General features: G+C 63.2%; 2 protein-coding genes across 2 annotated transcripts; both read left to right on the plus strand.

Moving 5' to 3' along the window:
• The first annotated feature begins 81 nt into the window (after positions 1-81).
• DNASE2 (deoxyribonuclease 2, lysosomal) lies at positions 82-4,057 on the plus strand. The gene is given in 6 exon segments (XM_075061226.1): positions 82-233; positions 414-698; positions 1,209-1,251; positions 1,253-1,373; positions 1,749-1,946; positions 3,464-4,057. Coding segments are annotated over 6 exon segments (1,104 nt in total). The 5' UTR covers positions 82-129; the 3' UTR covers positions 3,817-4,057.
• Positions 4,058-15,636: 11,579 nt separating this feature from the next.
• LOC116830371 (uncharacterized) lies at positions 15,637-17,081 on the plus strand. Its single transcript, XM_032789817.2, has one exon. The coding sequence runs from the start codon at positions 15,889-15,891 to the stop codon at positions 16,882-16,884; it is 996 nt and encodes a 331-aa protein (XP_032645708.1). The 5' UTR covers positions 15,637-15,888; the 3' UTR covers positions 16,885-17,081.
• The last annotated feature ends 300 nt before the right edge of the window (positions 17,082-17,381 follow it).

Below are 17,381 nucleotides of genomic sequence, written 5' to 3' on the forward strand. Positions count from 1 at the left end.
GACACCCTGGTGGGAAGCGATAGTTTTTGTAGGGCCTACACACGTGTGTGACTTCCATGCGGCTCCCGGTGTGCGTTGCAGGGGCTGTTCCCATCAGATCCTGCTTGGTGTCCCCCCCACCTCCCCAGGATGCTGCCCCTCTTCCTCCTGGCTGTGGCCCTGCCCCTGCCCCTGCCTCGTGTGGCTGCAGGGGGCATCTCCTGCTATGACGATGCCGGGCAGCCCGTGGACTGGTGAGTTCCCCCCCTTCCCCTCCCCATAAACGGACCCTGGGAGCACATCCCCCACGGGCTGCGTGGGCACCTGTAGCCGGGATACCCCTGCTCCTGGCATCGGGGGGAGGCGCCGGGGCTCCCCCCCAGGCAGGGGTCTGGCCCCAAAGGGTTAACAGGGTCTCTCCCCCCCGCCCCCAGGTTCCTGGCCTACAAGCTGCCTCGGCCCCGGCACAGCCCCCCGGCCGAGGGCATGCGCTACATGTACCAGGATGCCCGCTCCGGCGGCTGGGTGCCCGGCCGCGCCCTCATGAACAGCACCCAGAGCGCTGTGGGCAGGACCCTGCTGCAGCTCTACCAAGGGGCAAACAGGCGGGTGAGTCGGGGGGAGGGGGGCAACTGGAGCCGGGCTGCTGGGGGAGGAAGTAGCTGGGACAGAGAAGGGGGCAGTGGGGGTACGGGCAGGAGAGGGGGCTATGGGCTCTGGTGGGGGGCAGTGGGGGGTCCTAGGGGAAGGGGCAAGGGAGGGGCGAGGGGGGACTGGGTAGAGGGGGGCACTGGGGCAGGTGTCTCCAGGCACTCAGCCCCCCGTCTGTTGCAAGACGGAAAGACATGGCCTATATCCTGTACAACGACCAGCCCAAAGAGTCACCTCTCCACCAGCGCCCCGGGGGCACACGAAAAGGGTAACCCCCCCGCGCACGGCCAGGCCTGAGCCCAGAGAGGCACCAGGCAGCACCACTGCCCCGAAGCAGGGAGAGAACGCGTTGGAGCTGACCCAGACAGCGACCCTGGCTCTGGGAGGGGCGTGGGGTCCTGGTGTTGAGCAGCGGGGCGGAGCTCAAGAGCCAGCGGACTTCCTGGGTTCTTTTCCCCGTGCCAGGTGGGGGTGGTGACTGAGTGGTTTAGAGTTGGGGGGCGGGGGGCTGGGAGCCAGGACTCATCTGGTTCTCTCCAGCCATTTGAACTTTGGACTCTCCTTCCTGTGTCCCCCAGCGTGGTCCTGCTGGACAGAGCCCAGGGCTTCTGGCTGCTGCACAAGCACCCCCCACTACCCGCCCCCCACGCCAGAGACCTACGCCTGGCCCACAGCGGGCTGCACAACGGCCAGTCCCTTCCTGTGCGGTCACCTTACCCCTACGCCCAGTTCAAGGAGGATTGGTAAGGTGCTCTTTATCTGCCCGGACGCTGGGGACGGGAGGGGAGGTGGGGTCTATGGCCTATTAGCTGGGGTGGCGGGGAAGCCAGCCTCCTGGGTTTCTCTTCCCAAGCTCTGACAGCCTCGGGGACTGGTCTCTGTGTCTACCTGAGTGAGGGTGCAGCTGGTTGTGGCAGAGTGACCCCCTAGCAGTGTGTGCCCCACCCCTGCCCCCATGGCTCAGTTGGGGGCTCAGTCTCCGTGGCCTGTTGTGGACAGCATCTGTGATGGGAGACATCTGGGGTAGCCCTGGCCAAACTCGTAATCATCGGGGGGGGGCTGGGGTCTCGTCCCACTGCCCCACCCTCCTCTGCCCCTCCCCCAAACTGGGCTCCTAGGGCACCCAGCTGCGGATATTCAGGACTCCGAGGTTTCGCGCCCGGTGCAGGGGCCCTGTCGCCAGGACGCTGCCGCCTGCGCCAGGCCTCGAGATGCATGCCCGTGCGCGAGAGCCCCCTGGAACCGCAGCGTGGCCCTGACCCCGCTGGGGGGGCGCGCTCCTGAGCCTGGGCCAAGTTCCGGCGTCTTCCACGATGGTGAGGAGGAGACAGGGGGCGGGGATCTGGGGCCTGGCGGTCCCAGGCCCACACTCCTGCATGGGGGGGGAATGCTGATAAGCCCCAACGCGAGCCCCCTCATTGGCTTATAACACACCCAAGTGGTGCCAACCCCCCAACACTTTCGGCCTCCCAATCTCTACCTCCAGCCTCTCTCCCTCTGCTGTGTCCCCCGCCCGATCAGCCCCACAGAGCCTCTGACCCCCGCCATTCCCCCTCCCTCCAGCTCACTAACCCCCCCCATCTCTGCCCCCAGATATCTACCCCCAGCCTTCTGTCCTCCCTCTGCTGTGGTCCCCCCCCGATCAGCCCACAGTGCCTCTGACCCCCCATTCCCCCTCCCTCCAGCTCGCTAACCCGCCCCCGTTCTTGCCCCCCAGATCTCTAACCCCAGCCTTCTATCCTCCCTCTGATGTGTCCCCCCCGATCAGCCCCCACAGTGCCTCTGACCCCCCATTCCCCCTCCCTCCAGCTCTGCTACCCCCCGTTCTCTGCCCCCAGATCTCTACCCCCAGCCTTCTATCCTCCCTCTGATGTGTCCCCCCCCGATCAGCCCCACAGTGCTCTGACCCCCCCATTCCCTCTCCCTCCAGCTCGCTACCTCCCCGCTCTCTGCCCCCCAGATCTCGGCCCCAGCCTTCTATCCTCCCTCTGCTGTGTCCCCCCGATCAGACCCACAGTGCCTCTGCCCCCCATTGCCTTCCCTCCAGCTCGCTACTCCCCTGTTCTCTGCCCCCCAGATCTGTACTCTGGCCACTCCCCCTGAGGTCTCCCCCCCACCCCTGGATCAGCCCCACAGTGCCTCTGAGTACTGGACCCCCCCCATGGGGCATTCCCTCCCTCCAGCTCGCTAACACCCCCCCCGCTCTCTCTGCCCCCCAGATCTGTACTCCAGCCAGCTCCCCCTGAAGGTCTCCCCACTGGATCAGCCCACAGTGCCTCTGAGTGACCCCCCCTGGGGCATTTTCCCCTCCCCTCCAGCTCTGCTAACCCCCCCCGCTCTCTGTCCCCCAGATCTGTACTCCGGCCAGCTCCCCTGAGGTCTCCCCCCCACCCCCGGATCAGCCCCACAGTGCCTCTGAGTGACCCCCCCATGGGGCATTTCCCCTCCCTCCAGCTCGCTAACCCCCCCCCACAGATCTGTACTCCGGCCAGCTCCCCCTGAGGTTCCCCCCCACCCCTGGATCAGCCCCAGTGCCTCGAGTGACCCCCCATGGGCATTTTCCCCTCCCTCCAGCTCGCTAACCCCCACCCCCAGCTCTCTGCCCCCAGATTCTGTACTCGGCCAGCTCCCCCCTGAGTTCGTCCCCCGCGGTATCAGCCCCAAGGTGCCTTCTGACCCCCATTCCCCCTCCCGTCCATTTCGCTTAACCCCCCCCACTCTCTGCCCCCGGCCAGCTCCCCCTGAGGTCTCCCCCCGATCAGCCCCACAGTGCCTCTAAGTGACGCCCCCCATGGGGCATGTCCCCTCCCTCCAGCTCGCTAACCCCCCCTCGTGCTCTGCCCCCCAGATCTCTACTCCGGCTGGGTGGCCCAGGCTCTCTCCAGCGACCTCTACGTCCAGTTCTGGCCCAACTCGCGGGGGGTCCTGCCCTCCAACTGCTCGGGGTCCTACCGGGTGTATAACATCGAGGAGCTGGGCTTCCCGGCCCCGGGGCCCCACTTCTCAGCTACCGTCGACCACTCCAAGTGGTGCGTGAGCACCGAGCACGCGCCCGGCTGGGCCTGCGTGGGCGACATGAACCGCAACTTGGAGGAGGAGCAGCGGGGAGGGGGGACCCTGTGCCAGCAGGACCCAGCCGTCTGGAAATCTTATTGCGCCCTAGTGCAGAGCTATAGCAAGTGCTAGGAGGGGAGCAGGGGCTAGTGGGTGGAGCCGGGATTGGGAGTCCGTCACCGCCCCAGTGACTCTCCAGGGGAACCGTTCAGTGCCTCAGTTTCCCCATCTGTGACACTTGCACTTACCTACCTCTCTGGGTCGGTGGGGTTGGGGGATTCAATGGTGCTTGCGAAGCTGTGGGGATCTCCATGCCCCTGTATAAATGCAGCCCCCACACTGGCTCTTTCAATAATAATCTTGCAATTTCTAAGTCAGTCTTGCAATTTTCTCGGCCCGATGCCTGATGGTGGTGCTCTTGGGGAGCCAGGATGGAGGGCAGGGACATCCCTTAAATAACCAAGGGGCGCTAGAGGGGAGAGGTCAGCGCCAACCAGGGATAGAGGACACCTGGGTTCAATTCACTGCGCTGCCTCTGCCTCAGTTTCCCCACCTGTACAAGGGGGAGAATTGCCCTTCCCCACAGCGGGGGAGGGGGTGGTGGTGAGGAGCTGCCTAGATGCTAGGGTGACCCGGCTGTGATCAGTGAGTCCCTGGCCCAGCTGGGAGAGGAGTTTAGGGGGTCCCGCTCTGCCCCCAAAGAGGTGCTCCAGGGCAGAGTTGGGGGGGGGCAGGAGGGTTCCCAGGGTCACCTCCACACTGCTGCATGGAAAGTCTCAGCACCCATAAGGATGGGGGGCCCAGTCATGGGTGCTGGTGCCTGCCAGGATCCGCTGGGGTGGCCAAATCTCTGCTCTGGTTACCAATGAAGGGGTGTGGGGGCGGTTATTGATACTGACTGGACCCCTAAGGTAGGTTCCCATCGCCATACCCCCCGCACCTATCTGTCTGTCCCCAGGCCCACCCCTGCAGTGCCTGGCGCTGGGTGCTCGCCTGTTGCTGGGCTGCGTGCCTCAGTTTCCCTCCCCTGGCTTCCCCATCCCTCAGCCAGAGTCTATTTAGTGTTAATGTTGTTCTCCCGGGGGGGGGGGAGGAGTATGCATCCCCCCCAGGTAAGCAGGGGGTCCAAGTGGAGCCTGGGGTGCTATAAGGGGAGTGGGCCCAGGGGCAGGTTATTCCATCAGTGCCCACTAGGGAAGTGTTGCACCTTCCTCTGCAACCCGTCGTCCTGGCCACTGGAGAGGTGGGATGCCAGGGTTGATGGGCCCGTGGGTCTGGCCTGGGGTGGATCCTTTCTGACCAGCCGGATGGTTTGTCCACAGTAGCCCCACCGGGAGTGGCCTGGGCTCACGGGGCAGCCGAACGCTCCAGTCTCTCTGGCCTGCTTTGGGGGTGGCTCTGGGCGTGTCTGTGTTGGTGGGGGAGGGTGTGTGCATGGTGCTGTGCGTCTAGGGGGGGCACGTGGCTGGTCTCGGGTGTTGTAGCTGCTGGGGTGTTGCAGCATGTGTGTGTCGTGGGGATGGCTCTGGGTATGGGGATTGTGGGGGGGGTTTACCTACAAGCTGTGTGGCTGTTGTGGGGTGCATGGGGCTCGGTGTGTTGGTGTCACAGTGTGTGTGTTGGCTTGTGGAGGGTGTTGCAGGGTGTGTGTGGGGCGGCTGGCTGTGTGCAGTGTGTGTGTTTGGGGTGAGGTGACGGGGGTCTGCGATCGTGTGTGTGTGTGTGTGTGTGTTTGTTTGTTTGGGGCTGGTTGGGGGGGTGTTGGGGGGGGTGTCATGTCTGTACAATCTCTCTCTTCTCTCCTCCTCCTCCCCCGCCCCAAGCTGCTGCATTGAGATCTGGTGTCAAAGGTCCCTAAACCCAGGGCGTTTGGCTGCTGGAGTTTTGGTAGGGCCTACTCTTACCTCAAGGCTCAGTGAGGAGGCAGCTGTGTCATCCTCCCTGCCTGGCGCAGCAGTGTCAGGCTGTGTCCCTCCCCCCCCACCCAGTCTCTGGGGCGGGTCCAAACGCCCACCACATAGGACATGGGGTGTAACGTCGGATACAGGTGAATCCAGGCCAGGCGCCCACATGGGCCCCACTAAGTAGCCCCCCAAGGAGGGTGTGATCTCACTGCTTCTGCTCTAGCAGTGACACCGCCAAGACTGGGGGGTCTGGCCACCTGCGCAACTGGGCAGGGGCTGAAGCACACCTACGGTCGCCCATGCTCAACTCAGAGGCTGGGCAAAGGGGCCAGGCCCCAAACCTGGGGCAGGAAACAGAACACTGTGCCGGAGGAGGGGGTTGGGGGGAGCACTCGGCCCCTGGTCCTGGGGAAAAGGGGGGCTGGGAGCTGGGACGAAATCTGGGCTGTGCCTGAGGTGGCAGAGTCCAGACCCTGCTGGATCACGGGGCAGAATAGTTGCTGATCTTGCCAAAGTTCTTAGAGGGCAGGTGCCCATACCACAGAACCGGCCCGGCCTGGCCACCGAGCCCCCCCGCCCCCCGGGCCACGACAGGAGGGAATGGGACTGGTCGTATACCTAAATGAGCCCATGCTGGGCCTTAGCAAAGGGGCTGCCAGGTCAGGGAGTGAGGGGCAACAGCAGAAACTGGGGGACACAGGCTGGGCTAGCAGGGGCTGCGGGTTGGGAGTGAGGGCAACCCAGCAGAGTCTGGGGGACAGGGCTGGCTACGCAGGGCTTGCAAGTCGGGAAGTGGAGGAGGGCAGGTCGGGCACAGGGGGCTACAGTTGGGAGTAAGGGGCACCGGCAGAGGCGGAAGGAGGCAGGGCTGGGCTAGCAGGGGCTGCAAGTCGGGATGAGGCAGGGCAGGCGGCTAGCAGGGGCTGTCGGGTCGGGAGTGAGGGGCAACAGCAGAGCTGGGGGACAGGGCGGGCCTAGAGGGGCTGCCAAGTCGGGAGTGAGGAGGGCAGTCTTGGGCTAGCAGGGGCTATCAGGTTGGGAGTAAGGGGCACGGCAGAGCTGGAGCTAGCAGGGGCTGCAAGTCGGGAGTGAGGAGGGCAGGGCTGGCAGCAGGGGCTACAGGTTGGGAGTGAGGGCACGGCAGCTGGGAGGGCACGGGCTGGGCTAGCAGGGGCTGCAAGTCGGGAGTGAGAGGGCAGGGCGGGCTAGCAGGGGCTTGCGGTCGGGAGTGAGGGGCACCTGCAAGAGCTCAACAGGTAACCCCACCCCTGCGATGGGGAGGTTTCTGCAAGGGCTCCCCAGGGGCTCCCCGTCTCCCTTTGAACCTGCCCCATCGCAGGCTGCCATGCCAAAGGGGCACCGAATTTGCTGCCCGTGGCCCTGGGTGGGAGCTCGTGCTGGGCGTCTGGAAACTGTGGCAGCCCTACAATGGGGTGGGGAAGATGCCCCTAACTCCTGCCCTCCACTACTGCTAGAACACCCGCTCCCGGGAAGGAACCCAGGATCCTGCCTCACCCCCTGTCCACCCCAGCCCCCCCTCCCCCTCGCAGGGAACCCAGGAGTCTCCCCCCCACCATCACCCCACTGCAATAAGAGGAATACTGTGGGGTGGGGGGTGCCGGGCCTATGCAATAAGCAGCCTGGGAACATGATGTCCCAGCTGGGAGCCGCCTTACACACAAGCTCGCCTGGGGGTGTATGGTGCAGCCCAGCTTCCTTCCCTTCCAGTTTCCCCCCCCTGGCCGCCGTTCTAACCACTAGCACCCCCCCCCCCGATCCAGGGCCAGAACCCGGTCCAGCCCCCTGTTTAAAATAACCACTAGCCCCCTCTCCCCTCCCTCCAGGGCCAGAACACAGACGTTCGCTCGTACACCCGCCCCCTGCTCTCAAAACAGCAGACACGCCACTCCCCCCCCAGCTATCCAGGCCTGGTGAGCTGTCCCTGCTGGGCAAAATTCCAAGACACCTCCCCTCCTTGGCCGGAGTGCCACCATCCCACAGCTGAGCTCTGGGACCCCCTCCTGGCGTCAGCCCAGCCACCGACCAGGTCGAAGTCCCCTGAGAAAAGGACAGGTGAGGGGTGGGACTCTGAGTGAGCCCAGTTCGCAACCCCCTGCTGGAAGAGAGGCATATGCCGTGCGCCATGGATCATAGACCTTTTACCTGCGCCGGCAGCTGAACGGCTGAGGGAGGATCCCAGTCAGCTGAGTGCCCAGGGCCTGATGATCTCGAGTGCAGCGGCGGTCTTGAAATTGCCCCACCTCACACACCATGCTGAAGCCCCCAACGTTGTCGGAACAACCTGGAAGCCAGGAATTCCTGGGTCTAGGCTCGGTTGGGGAAGGCCCAGTGCGTACTGGGGGTTTAGAGCAAGAGGGCGGCTGGGCTGGAAATCTTGACCGCTGCTGTGCATACTCTAAAACCCTGCCGCCAGGAGTCCACCAGGACACCGCGCTTTCATCTCACCTGCCTCCCTGCTGCTTGGCGGGTCCGCCTGAGGCTGTTCACTGGAATCCAGGCCACGCAGCACCGAGCAGCTGGGTGCTACGGCGCCTGGCCAGGCGGTTCACATAACAGCCTCCGCTTGCGTAAGCACCTTACCCCGCCGATCCCGCTTCACCGAGGCCCAAGCCTGTGGAGGGGGCTGCGTTGAGCAAGCAGAGTGCCCTTGGGCCCACTATCTCAACCAAAGGGGGAGCAAAGTTCTCCCCGCGCATGGAGGCTGGTGCCTGCCCCCGGATGGAGCTGGGCCCTGGAGGTAGAGAGCCCCGCATAGCCCATTCCCGTGCCCCTCAGCTAAGCAAGACCCTCCCTCATAGAAAGTTAGCCTGATGCAGTTTGGAGAGACCCCATGATATCCACTACACACACACACACACACTCTCCTCTCACTTCTCCTTCGTCACTACACAGCACACACAAACTCCACCACACACACACACGCTCTGCCCACTCACAGCACACTGCTGCAATAGGCAAAGGCTTGTGCTAAAATTCACAAGCTGCACAAACACACCCTGCACTGGCACACAAACCACTGACACCAAATGCTCACCCTCCAAGAAGTGCACGTAACTCCCCTGCACACCAACACAACCACACACGAGTTTCCCACGCCATCCCCCCCAAAGGCACAACACTCGGATAACCCCTCAGACCCTCGTAACTGGTCAGATCCCACACACAAACCACCCCTCAACAAAACACCTTCCCTGCTCCCTTGCCCTCACCATGTGCACCTTAACTCCGCAGGCGGGGTGCGGGCTGGGGTTGCTGCAGAACCTCGGTTCCATAGAAGGCAAAAGGAGAAACTGCCGCGAAGAATGCCAAGGTCGCGGACAGCGGGCCAGGGGCAGCTGGAGGGGGAGGGTCAGGGCGGGCAAGCGGGGGACAAGGGTCTAGAGTACAAGGATTGAGCAGAGAAGCAGGCACCTGGAGCCCCGCTCCAGGGGGGGTGGCTTTGAAATTAACCTGGATGTTAACGCAGAAATAGGCAGCTCCGGTATAAAGCGGCCGATGACACCAGGCTGGGCATCAGGGCACTGGATTTCTAGCACCAACCGCCCACGCCGGGAGGGCAGCAGTGGCCTACAGTTAAGGGAGGAGCCGGGGTCAGGACTCCTGGGTTCTAGTCCCAGTTCTGCCACTGTCTTAGGCAAGCCTAACTGTGCCTCAGTTTCCCCTCCAATCTTTGTCTAGGCAAATGGTGAGTGCGCTGGGGAAGGGTCTCAGCACTCGGGGGCCTTATAGGCATTACCGCGTAAATTCACCTACATGAAGGAGGCCCTCCAGCCAGGCACCCCTTAGGTCGGTGTCCCCATGCTCCCTGCCCCAGTTAATTCCGGCCCTTTGGCATCAGTGGGTTGTCATGCAGCATACGGGTTGCCACAGCGCCCGGCCCAGAGGAGAGCGACGTTACAAGGGGAGAAGAAAAAGCGATGGCAGGAAGTAGGGAGGCTGATGGGGGGGAGGGAAGAATGGGTGGTGAGCTGGGAGATAAGAACCCAGGAGTCCTGAATCCAGCCCCAGACCTCCCAGTGCCCCTCCTGCAGCTGGTGACAGACCCAGGAGTTCTGACTTCCAAGCTGTGGGAGGGGGAGTGGGGTCTGGTGATTGGAACGCGGGGCGGGCTGGAGCCATGGACACTCCTAGGTCTCATCCCTAGCTCTGGTGAGTGGAGTGGAGTGGCGCGGGGGGGGGACTGGAGCCAGGACTCCTGTTCCTATCCCTAGCTTCTGGGACAAAGTGGAGCGGAGCGGGTCTGGGGGCGAGCTGAGAGCCCAGACCCTGGGATTCCATGTCGGCTACCTCTGGGAGGGGAGGGGGGTCCGGATGGGGGGGCTCTGGAGCCAGGACTGCCTGGGTCCATCCCTACTCTGGGAGTGGACGCGGATGGGTCTGGGGGGAGCCGGCTGGAGCCAGGACTGCCTGGGTTTTCCATGTTGGCTATTCGGGGGGAAGTGGGTCAAAGGTGGGGGCTGGGCCAGGACTCCTGGGTTCCATGCTTCGGCTCTGGGGAGGGGAGTGGGGTCTAATGGGGGGGATGCTGGAGCCCAGGACTCCTGGGTATCCATTCCTAGCTCTGAGCGGAGTGGGTCTGGGGGCGGGGCTGGAGCGCAGGAACTCTGGGAGGGGTGGGGGGGCCCCTGCCTCTGGGGGTGCACCCTCCTCTAACCCGGCTCCGCAGAGCATCCACCCGCGTTGCCGGGGGCGGTCCCTGTGCCATGGCGCGCGGTGTGCGGAGGGGACGGGAGGGGGCGGAGGCGGTGACGTCGCGGGTTACCGGGGCTGGAGCCAGGACTCTGGGTTCCATCCCTAGCTCTGGAGTGGGAAGCGGAGTGGGTCCGGGGGCGGGCTGGAGCCAGGACTCCTGGTTCCATGTTTGGCTTTCGGGGAGTGGGCTCAAAGGTGGGGGGCCTGGAGCCAGGACTCCTGGGTCTGTTTCCAGGGCCAGAACCCAGGCTCCCAGCCCCCTGCTTTAACCACTAGCCCCCTCTCCCCTCCCCTCCAGGGCCAGAACCCAGGAGTTCTGGCTCGTACCCGCCCCCTGCTCTAACCAGCAGACCCCACTCCCCTCCCAGCTCTCCAGGCCTGGTGAGCTTGTCCCTGCTGGGCATATTCCAAGACCCTCCCCTCCTTGGCCGAGTGCCACCATCCCAGCTGGCTCTGGGACCTCCTGGCTCAGCCCAGCCACCGACCCGTCGAGTCCCCTGGAAGAAAGGACAGGTGGGGGTGGGCTCTGAGGAGCCAGTTGCACCCCCTGCTGGAAGGAGAGGCAATTGCTGTGCCATGGATCATAGACCCCCTTACTGCTGACGGCTGAGGGGGATTCTCCAGCAGCTGAGCTGCCCAGGGCCTGTGATCTCGGCGCAGGGGGTCTGAATGCCCCCCTCACTGCTGAGCCCACGTTTGGAACACGCTGGGAGCCAGGATGCCTGGGTTCTAGGCTCGGTTTGGGGAAGGCGGCGTCTGGGGGTTAGAGCAGAGGGGGCTGGGCTGGAAATCTGACCCTGTGTGCCCTCTCTAACCCCCCGCCAGGAGTCCAGGACACCGCGCTTCATCCTCCCTGGCCTCCTGCTGCCTTGGCGGGTCCTGCCTGAGGCTGTCACTGGATCCAGGCCACCAGCCCGAGCAGCTGGGCCTGGGCCTGGGCCAGGCGGTTACATAACAGCCTCCGGCTTGCGTAAGCACCTTCCCCGCCCGGATCCCGCTTCACCGAGGCCCAGCTGTGGGGGGGTGGCGGGTGTGCAGAGCAGGCCCTTGGGCCTCCTGATCTCACCTAGGGGGCAAGTCTCCCCCCGCCATGGGGCTGGTGCCTGCCCCCGGATGGGAGCTGGGGGCCCCTGGAGGAGAGAGCCCCCATAGCCCATTCCCTGCCCCCTCAGCTAGCAAGTCCCTCCCCTCAAGTTAGTCCTGATGCAGGTTGTGGAGAGACCCCTGTATCACTCACACACACACACACACTCTCTCTCTCTCTCTCTCACACACACACACACACACACACACACACGCTCTGCCCACTCACCCCCTGCTGCAACTAGGCAAAGGGCTTGTGCTAAATTCACAGCTGCACAAACACACCCCTCGCACTGCACACAAACACCTGACACCAATGCTCACCCTCCAGAGTGCACGTCACTCTGCACACCAACACACACGCACACACAATGTTTCCCACGCCCTCCCACCCCCACAATGCACAACACTCGGAAACCCTCAGACCTCGTAAACTGTGTCAGATCCCACACACAAACACACCCCCAGCAACAAACACTCTTCCCTGCTCCCCTTGCCCCTCCCATGTGCCCTTAACTCCCAGGCGGGGTGGGGCTGGGGGGTTGCTGAGACTGGTTCCTAGAAGGACAAAAGGAAATGTAACCAGCGAAGATGCCAAGGGTGCGGACACGGGCCAGGGGGCAGCTTGGGGGTGGAGGGATCAGGGGGGCACGGGGGGACAGGGTCAATCAGGATTGCAGAGAGCAGCCCCTGGCCCCGCTCCCAGGGGGGTGGCTTTGAAATTACCTGGATGTTTAAGCAAAGAGGCAGCCCGGGTTAGCGGCCGATGCACCAGGCTGGGCCTCAGGGCACCCGGTTTCTAGCCCCAGCGCCGGGAGGGCAGCAGTGGCTACTAGTTGAAGGGGAGGAGGCCGGGGGTCAGGACTCCTGGGTTCTAGTCCCAGTTCTGCCACTGATCTTAGGCAAGCCTAACTGTGCCTCAGTTTCCCCTCCCAATCTTTGTCTAGGCAGATGGTGAGTGCGCTGGGGCAGGGTCTCAGCTGGGGGCCTTTAGGCATTACCGTAATTCACCTAATGAGGAGGCCTCCAGCAGGCCCCCTTGGTCGGGTCCCCTGGCTCCCTGCCCCAGTTATTCCGGGCCCTTTGACATCAGTGGGTTGTCATGGCAGCATCGGGTTGCCACAGGCGCCGGCCCAGAGGAGAGGACGGTTACTATGGAGAGAAAAAGCGGATGCAGGAAGTAGGGGCTGGATGGGGGGGAGGGGAAGATGGGTGGTGAGCTGGGGATAGAACCCAGGAGTCCTGAATCCAGCCCCGACCCCCGCTGCCCTCCTGCAGCTGGTGACAGACCCAGGAGTCCTGACTTCCAGCTGTGGGAGGGGAGTGGGGTCTGGTGATTGGAGGCGGGGCGGGGCTGGAGCCAGGACTCCTGGGTTCCATCCCTAGCTCTGGGAGTGGAGTGGAGTGGGTCCGCGGGGGGGGGACTGGAGCCAGGACTCCTGGTTCCATCCCTACGCTTCTGGACAAGTGGGAAGCGGAGCGGGTCTGGGGGCGAGGCTGAGAGCCCAGGACCCTGGGATTCCATGTCTCACTCTGGGGAGGGGAGTGGGGTCCGATGGGGCGGGTCGGTGGAGCCAGGACTGCCTGGGTCCATCCCTACTCTGGGAGTGGAGGCGGATGGGTCTGGGGGGAGCGGCGGCTTTTGGAAAAGCCCAGGAACCTGTTCCCTGGGTTTTCATGTTGGCTTTCGGGGGGAAGTGGGTAAAGGTGGGGGCTGGAGCAGGACTCCTGGGTTCCATGTTCGGCTCTGGGGAGGGGAGTGGGTCACTAATGGGGGGGATGCTGGAGCCAGGAAACTCCTGGGTCCATTCCTAGCTCGGGAGCGGAGGGGTCTGGGGGGGGGGCTGGAGCCAGGAACTCTGGGAGGGGTGGGGGGGCCCCTGCTCCTGGGGGTGCACCCTCCTCCTAGCCCGGCTCCGCGGAGCATACCACCCGCGTTGCCCGGGGCGGTCCCCCTGTTGCCATGGCGCGCGGTGCGGGGGGACGGGAGGGGGCGGAGGCGGTGACGTCGCGGGGTTACCAGGTGAGGCTGGGACCGGCCTGACTTGACTTGGCACAAAAGGGGCCGGAGCGGCGGCGCGGCAGACGCGGAGGGAGGCAGCGGCGAAGGGGCGCCGGGGCCCGAGCGCTGCGCAGCGACCCGGGCGGTAAGGACGACCGGGGCGGCGATGGGGACACTTGCTGGGAGGGCGGAGGGTGTGTGTGTGTGTGTGTGGCAGGCTCGTGTGTGTGTTAGGTGGTGTGTGTGTGTGTGTGTGGCATGGCTCTGTGTGTGTGTAGCCGTGTGTGTGTGTGGCATAGCTGTGTGTGTGTGTGTGTGGCAGAGCTCTGTGTGTGTATAGCCGTGTGTGTGGCATAGCTGTGTGTGTGTGTGGCAGGGCTCTGTGTGTAGCTGTGGGGGGGGCAGGGCTCTGCATGTGTGTAGCTGTGTTTGTGTGTCTGTGGCATGGCTCTGTGTGTGTGTAGCCATGTGTGTGGCATAGCTGTGTGTGTGTGTGTGGCAGGGCTCTGTGTGTGTGTAGCCGTGTGTGTGGCATAGCTGTGTGTGTGTGTGGCAGGGCTCTGTGTGTAGCTGTGGGGGGGGCAGGGCTCTGCATGTGTGTAGCTGTGTGTGTGTGTCTGTGGCATGGCTCTGTGTGTAGCTGTGTATGTGTGTCATGGCTCGCTGTGTGTGTGTCATGGCTCTGTGTGTGGGGGGGACTGTGTGTTTATGCATGGCTCTGTGTGTGTGCTTGGCTCTGTGTATGTGGGCCTGTGGCTGTGTGTGTGCAAACATGCCTGGCTCTGTATGCGTGTGTGTCATGGCTCTGTGTGTGTAGCTGTGTGTGTGCATGTGTGCCTGTCTCTCTGTGTGTGCATGGCTCTGTGTGATTGTGTGAGCTGTGTGACTATTTCTTTGCGTTCCTGTTTGTGTGCTTAGAAGGATTTGTGTATTTGTGTGTCGTCTATAAATAGTGGTATGCATTTCTTTGCAGCTGTGTTTGTGTGACTGTGTGTGTTTGTAAGAGTGTGTGCCTTTATAGACATGTGTGTCTGTGTGTAAATGTGTATGGTTGCATACATGTATTTCAATTTGTGTGGATATGTGTGTGTAAACAAGTGTGATTGTGTGTGTTTGTGTGCTGGAGGTATGCGTGTGGGATTACATGTTTGGATATATGTGTACCTCTGTGTGTGTGATTGTGTTTCTGGCTGGTTGTGTGTGATTGTATGGCTGGCTTTGTGTGTGTGATTGTGTGGCTGGCTGGTTGTGTGTCATTGTGTGGCTGGTTGTGTGTGATTCTGGATGTGATTCCTTCACTTTCTCTTTCCTAAATAAAACATCAACCCCCCCCCGGCCGCAATCCTTCCCCCTGCACTGGGGATTAACCCTGGGAGTGTGGGGGGACACGCGACAAATTCCCCCCCCCCCCCCACTCCTGTGCAGCAGCCGGAAATAGCAGCTGGCTCAGAGCGAGTTTGTTTGTCCTGCGGGCGCAGGGGTGGGGAGAAGGGCAGCACGTCCTGTCCCAGGGCTGGAATGCCTGGAGCAGGGACAGCGGGTCCGGGATCACCCAGGCTGGGGTAAAGCCCAGCCAGCCAGCCTGCAGGGAGGTTGGGACAGGGTGGGGGGGGGGCATATGGGATGTCAGGGCCGGATTCTGAGTTCAGCCCCTGCCCCGGGTTTATCCACGGGGGTTTTACACGGCTGGGAGTCCCCTGGCTGTGCTCTGCACCATCCACAGCAGGCCAGAGCTGGGCAGGTTCCCAGAGCGAGTCCGGCCTGCGCCAGAGGCTTGGCGGATCTATCCCTGCCTACGTTCATGCAAGCGTGTGTGTGCGAGTGTACGTGTGATTGTGTGTGGTGCATCTGTTACGAGGGTTGTGTGTGTCTGTGTGACCATATGGGACAGGGTTTGAGTGTGACTCTGTGTGTTGTGTCTGAGAGAGAGGTGAGGTGCTCTTGATCTGTGTGTGTTGTGGGTGTGGTTGTGTTAGGCTGATCGGTGTGGGTGTGGTTGTGTTAGGCTGATTTTCGGTGTGTGTATGTGTGTGTGCCTGCACTTACCTGGGTGTGGAACCCAAATCCTACTCCAAAGAACTCACAACCTGACCAACAAGCTGGGAGGAGGCCGGGGCAGGGCGGGTTGTGCAAATTACATATGGACCTAATTTGAATATAGAACATAATTTACATATGACACAAACTTGAGCGTCAAAGTGCACTCACATGCGTGCACACACAGACACACTCACATGCTTGCATCCCCCCAAGCACAGCCACACTCGGTCACACACCCAGACACCATCACAACTGTGCACTCACAAGCACAGACCCCGTCATACACATGCACACACTTTGTCACACATGCCAATGCATGCTCACAAACACTTGCACACCCCCTCTCGCACACCCACAGGGACGTCCGCCAGGCTCACCCCCCATTAGCTTCCCCACATCATCTGCCACACGCTAACCCCACCTTCCCACCTTGCAGCTGGGCACGGCTTGTCCCCTGGCGCCATGAGCTCATCCCCAGAGGAGCCGCCTCGCCCGTCCTCGTCAGGTCCAGCCAAGCTCTGCTTCGCCGAGGATTCCCCGGCCCTGCTGCCGGGCAGCGGGCTGCTGGCGGGGAGGGCCAGGCCCCAGGACCCGGCCAGCCCGCCCGTGGGGGCCCCGGCCCGGCGCAAGCGGGAGTTCACCCCGGAGGACAAGAAGGACGACGGCTACTGGGACAAGCGCAAGAAGAACAACGAGGCGGCCAAGCGCTCACGAGAGAAGCGGCGCGTCAACGACCTGGCGCTGGAGAGCCGGGTGCTGGCGCTGCTGGAGGAGAACGCCCGGCTCAAGGCCGAGCTCCTGGCCCTCAAGTTCCGCTTCGGCCTCATCCGTGAGCCGGCTGAGCCCCCGAGGCCTGCCGCTGCACCCGCCCCCTACCCGTACCCGCTGGGCACCGAGCCCCTGCCAGCACCACGCTACGGCCGCCCCTTCCAGCCGGAGCCGGGGGGGGGGTACTCCGAGGACTCCGGGTTCTCCACGCCCGGCAGCTCCAGCATGGGCAGCCCCGTCTTCTTTGAGGAGCGGGACGGGTTTGAGGGGCACTGCCTGGTGCCCGAGGCCCCCGGGGAAGTGGGAGAGGTAGGCCGGGGAGGGCGCTATGACCCGGCAGGGGATGCTGTCAAGAGCCTGCCCCACAAGCTGCGCTTCAAGATGGCCGGGGGGCCCGAGGAGATGGGGGTCGAGGCCCAGGCCCCTTATGCCCCATCGCCACCCGCCGGGGACTGGCGGGGGGGCACAGCTGGAGGGGAGGACCAAAGGAACGGGGCAGCAGTGTCAGGGGTGGGGGCTGCGCCGTTTGGGGGGTGCTATGGCACTGGGGGGTCACCCCCCCTCCCACTCCAGGAGCCTGGGTACCCGACAGAGAACGGTGCCCTCCGGAGCCAGCTGGCATCGCTGTCGGCCGAGGTGGCTCAGCTGAAGAAGTTCTTCTCCGAACAGATCCTGGTCAAGATGAACTGAGGGGTGCTGGGGGGGACGGGGGTGGCTGGGAGCAGCTGTGGGTTTTCATCTCCCCTTCTGGGGGCCCTTCCCCCCATGTTCGCTTATCCCCTCCCCGTGTATATTTGTACAGATTTCTGCCCCTTGGGGCGCGTGGGGGGTTTTCTATCGTGTAGCTGTTGCTGGAGACTTTTAAAATAATAAACATGTTTCTTTGGGGATGCACCCTGTTTATTTGGGTGGCCCCCCCCAGATTCTGAGCAGCACAGACAAGATCAGATCTGGGGCCCATCTACCCTAGTCTCCCTCCTCCTCCACCCTCCGCGATGGCAGATCACTCCCAGCTGCACATCCCTCACAGCCGCATGCCCCTCGGTAGGGACGGCTGTAACTTGCTGGGGGATCCTATACTGCCCCCCCCCCAATGCAGGGGGGCAGGAGCTGGAAGGGAACTCAGAGGGGCAATGCCTCTAGCTGGCCACAGCGCCCCCCTGTGCCCATAGTGCTGTTGTGCTGCA

Source organism: Chelonoidis abingdonii, chromosome 26 (genome assembly GCF_003597395.2).
Source record: "Chelonoidis abingdonii isolate Lonesome George chromosome 26, CheloAbing_2.0, whole genome shotgun sequence".
In the NCBI taxonomy this organism is placed as follows: Eukaryota; Metazoa; Chordata; order Testudines; family Testudinidae; genus Chelonoidis; species Chelonoidis abingdonii.

Bases quoted from the DNA above. Each gene is read 5' to 3' on its own strand.
- LOC116830371 (XM_032789817.2), top strand. From the start codon at position 15,889: ATGAGCTCATCCCCAGAGGAGCCGCCTCGCCCGTCCTCGTCAGGTCCA.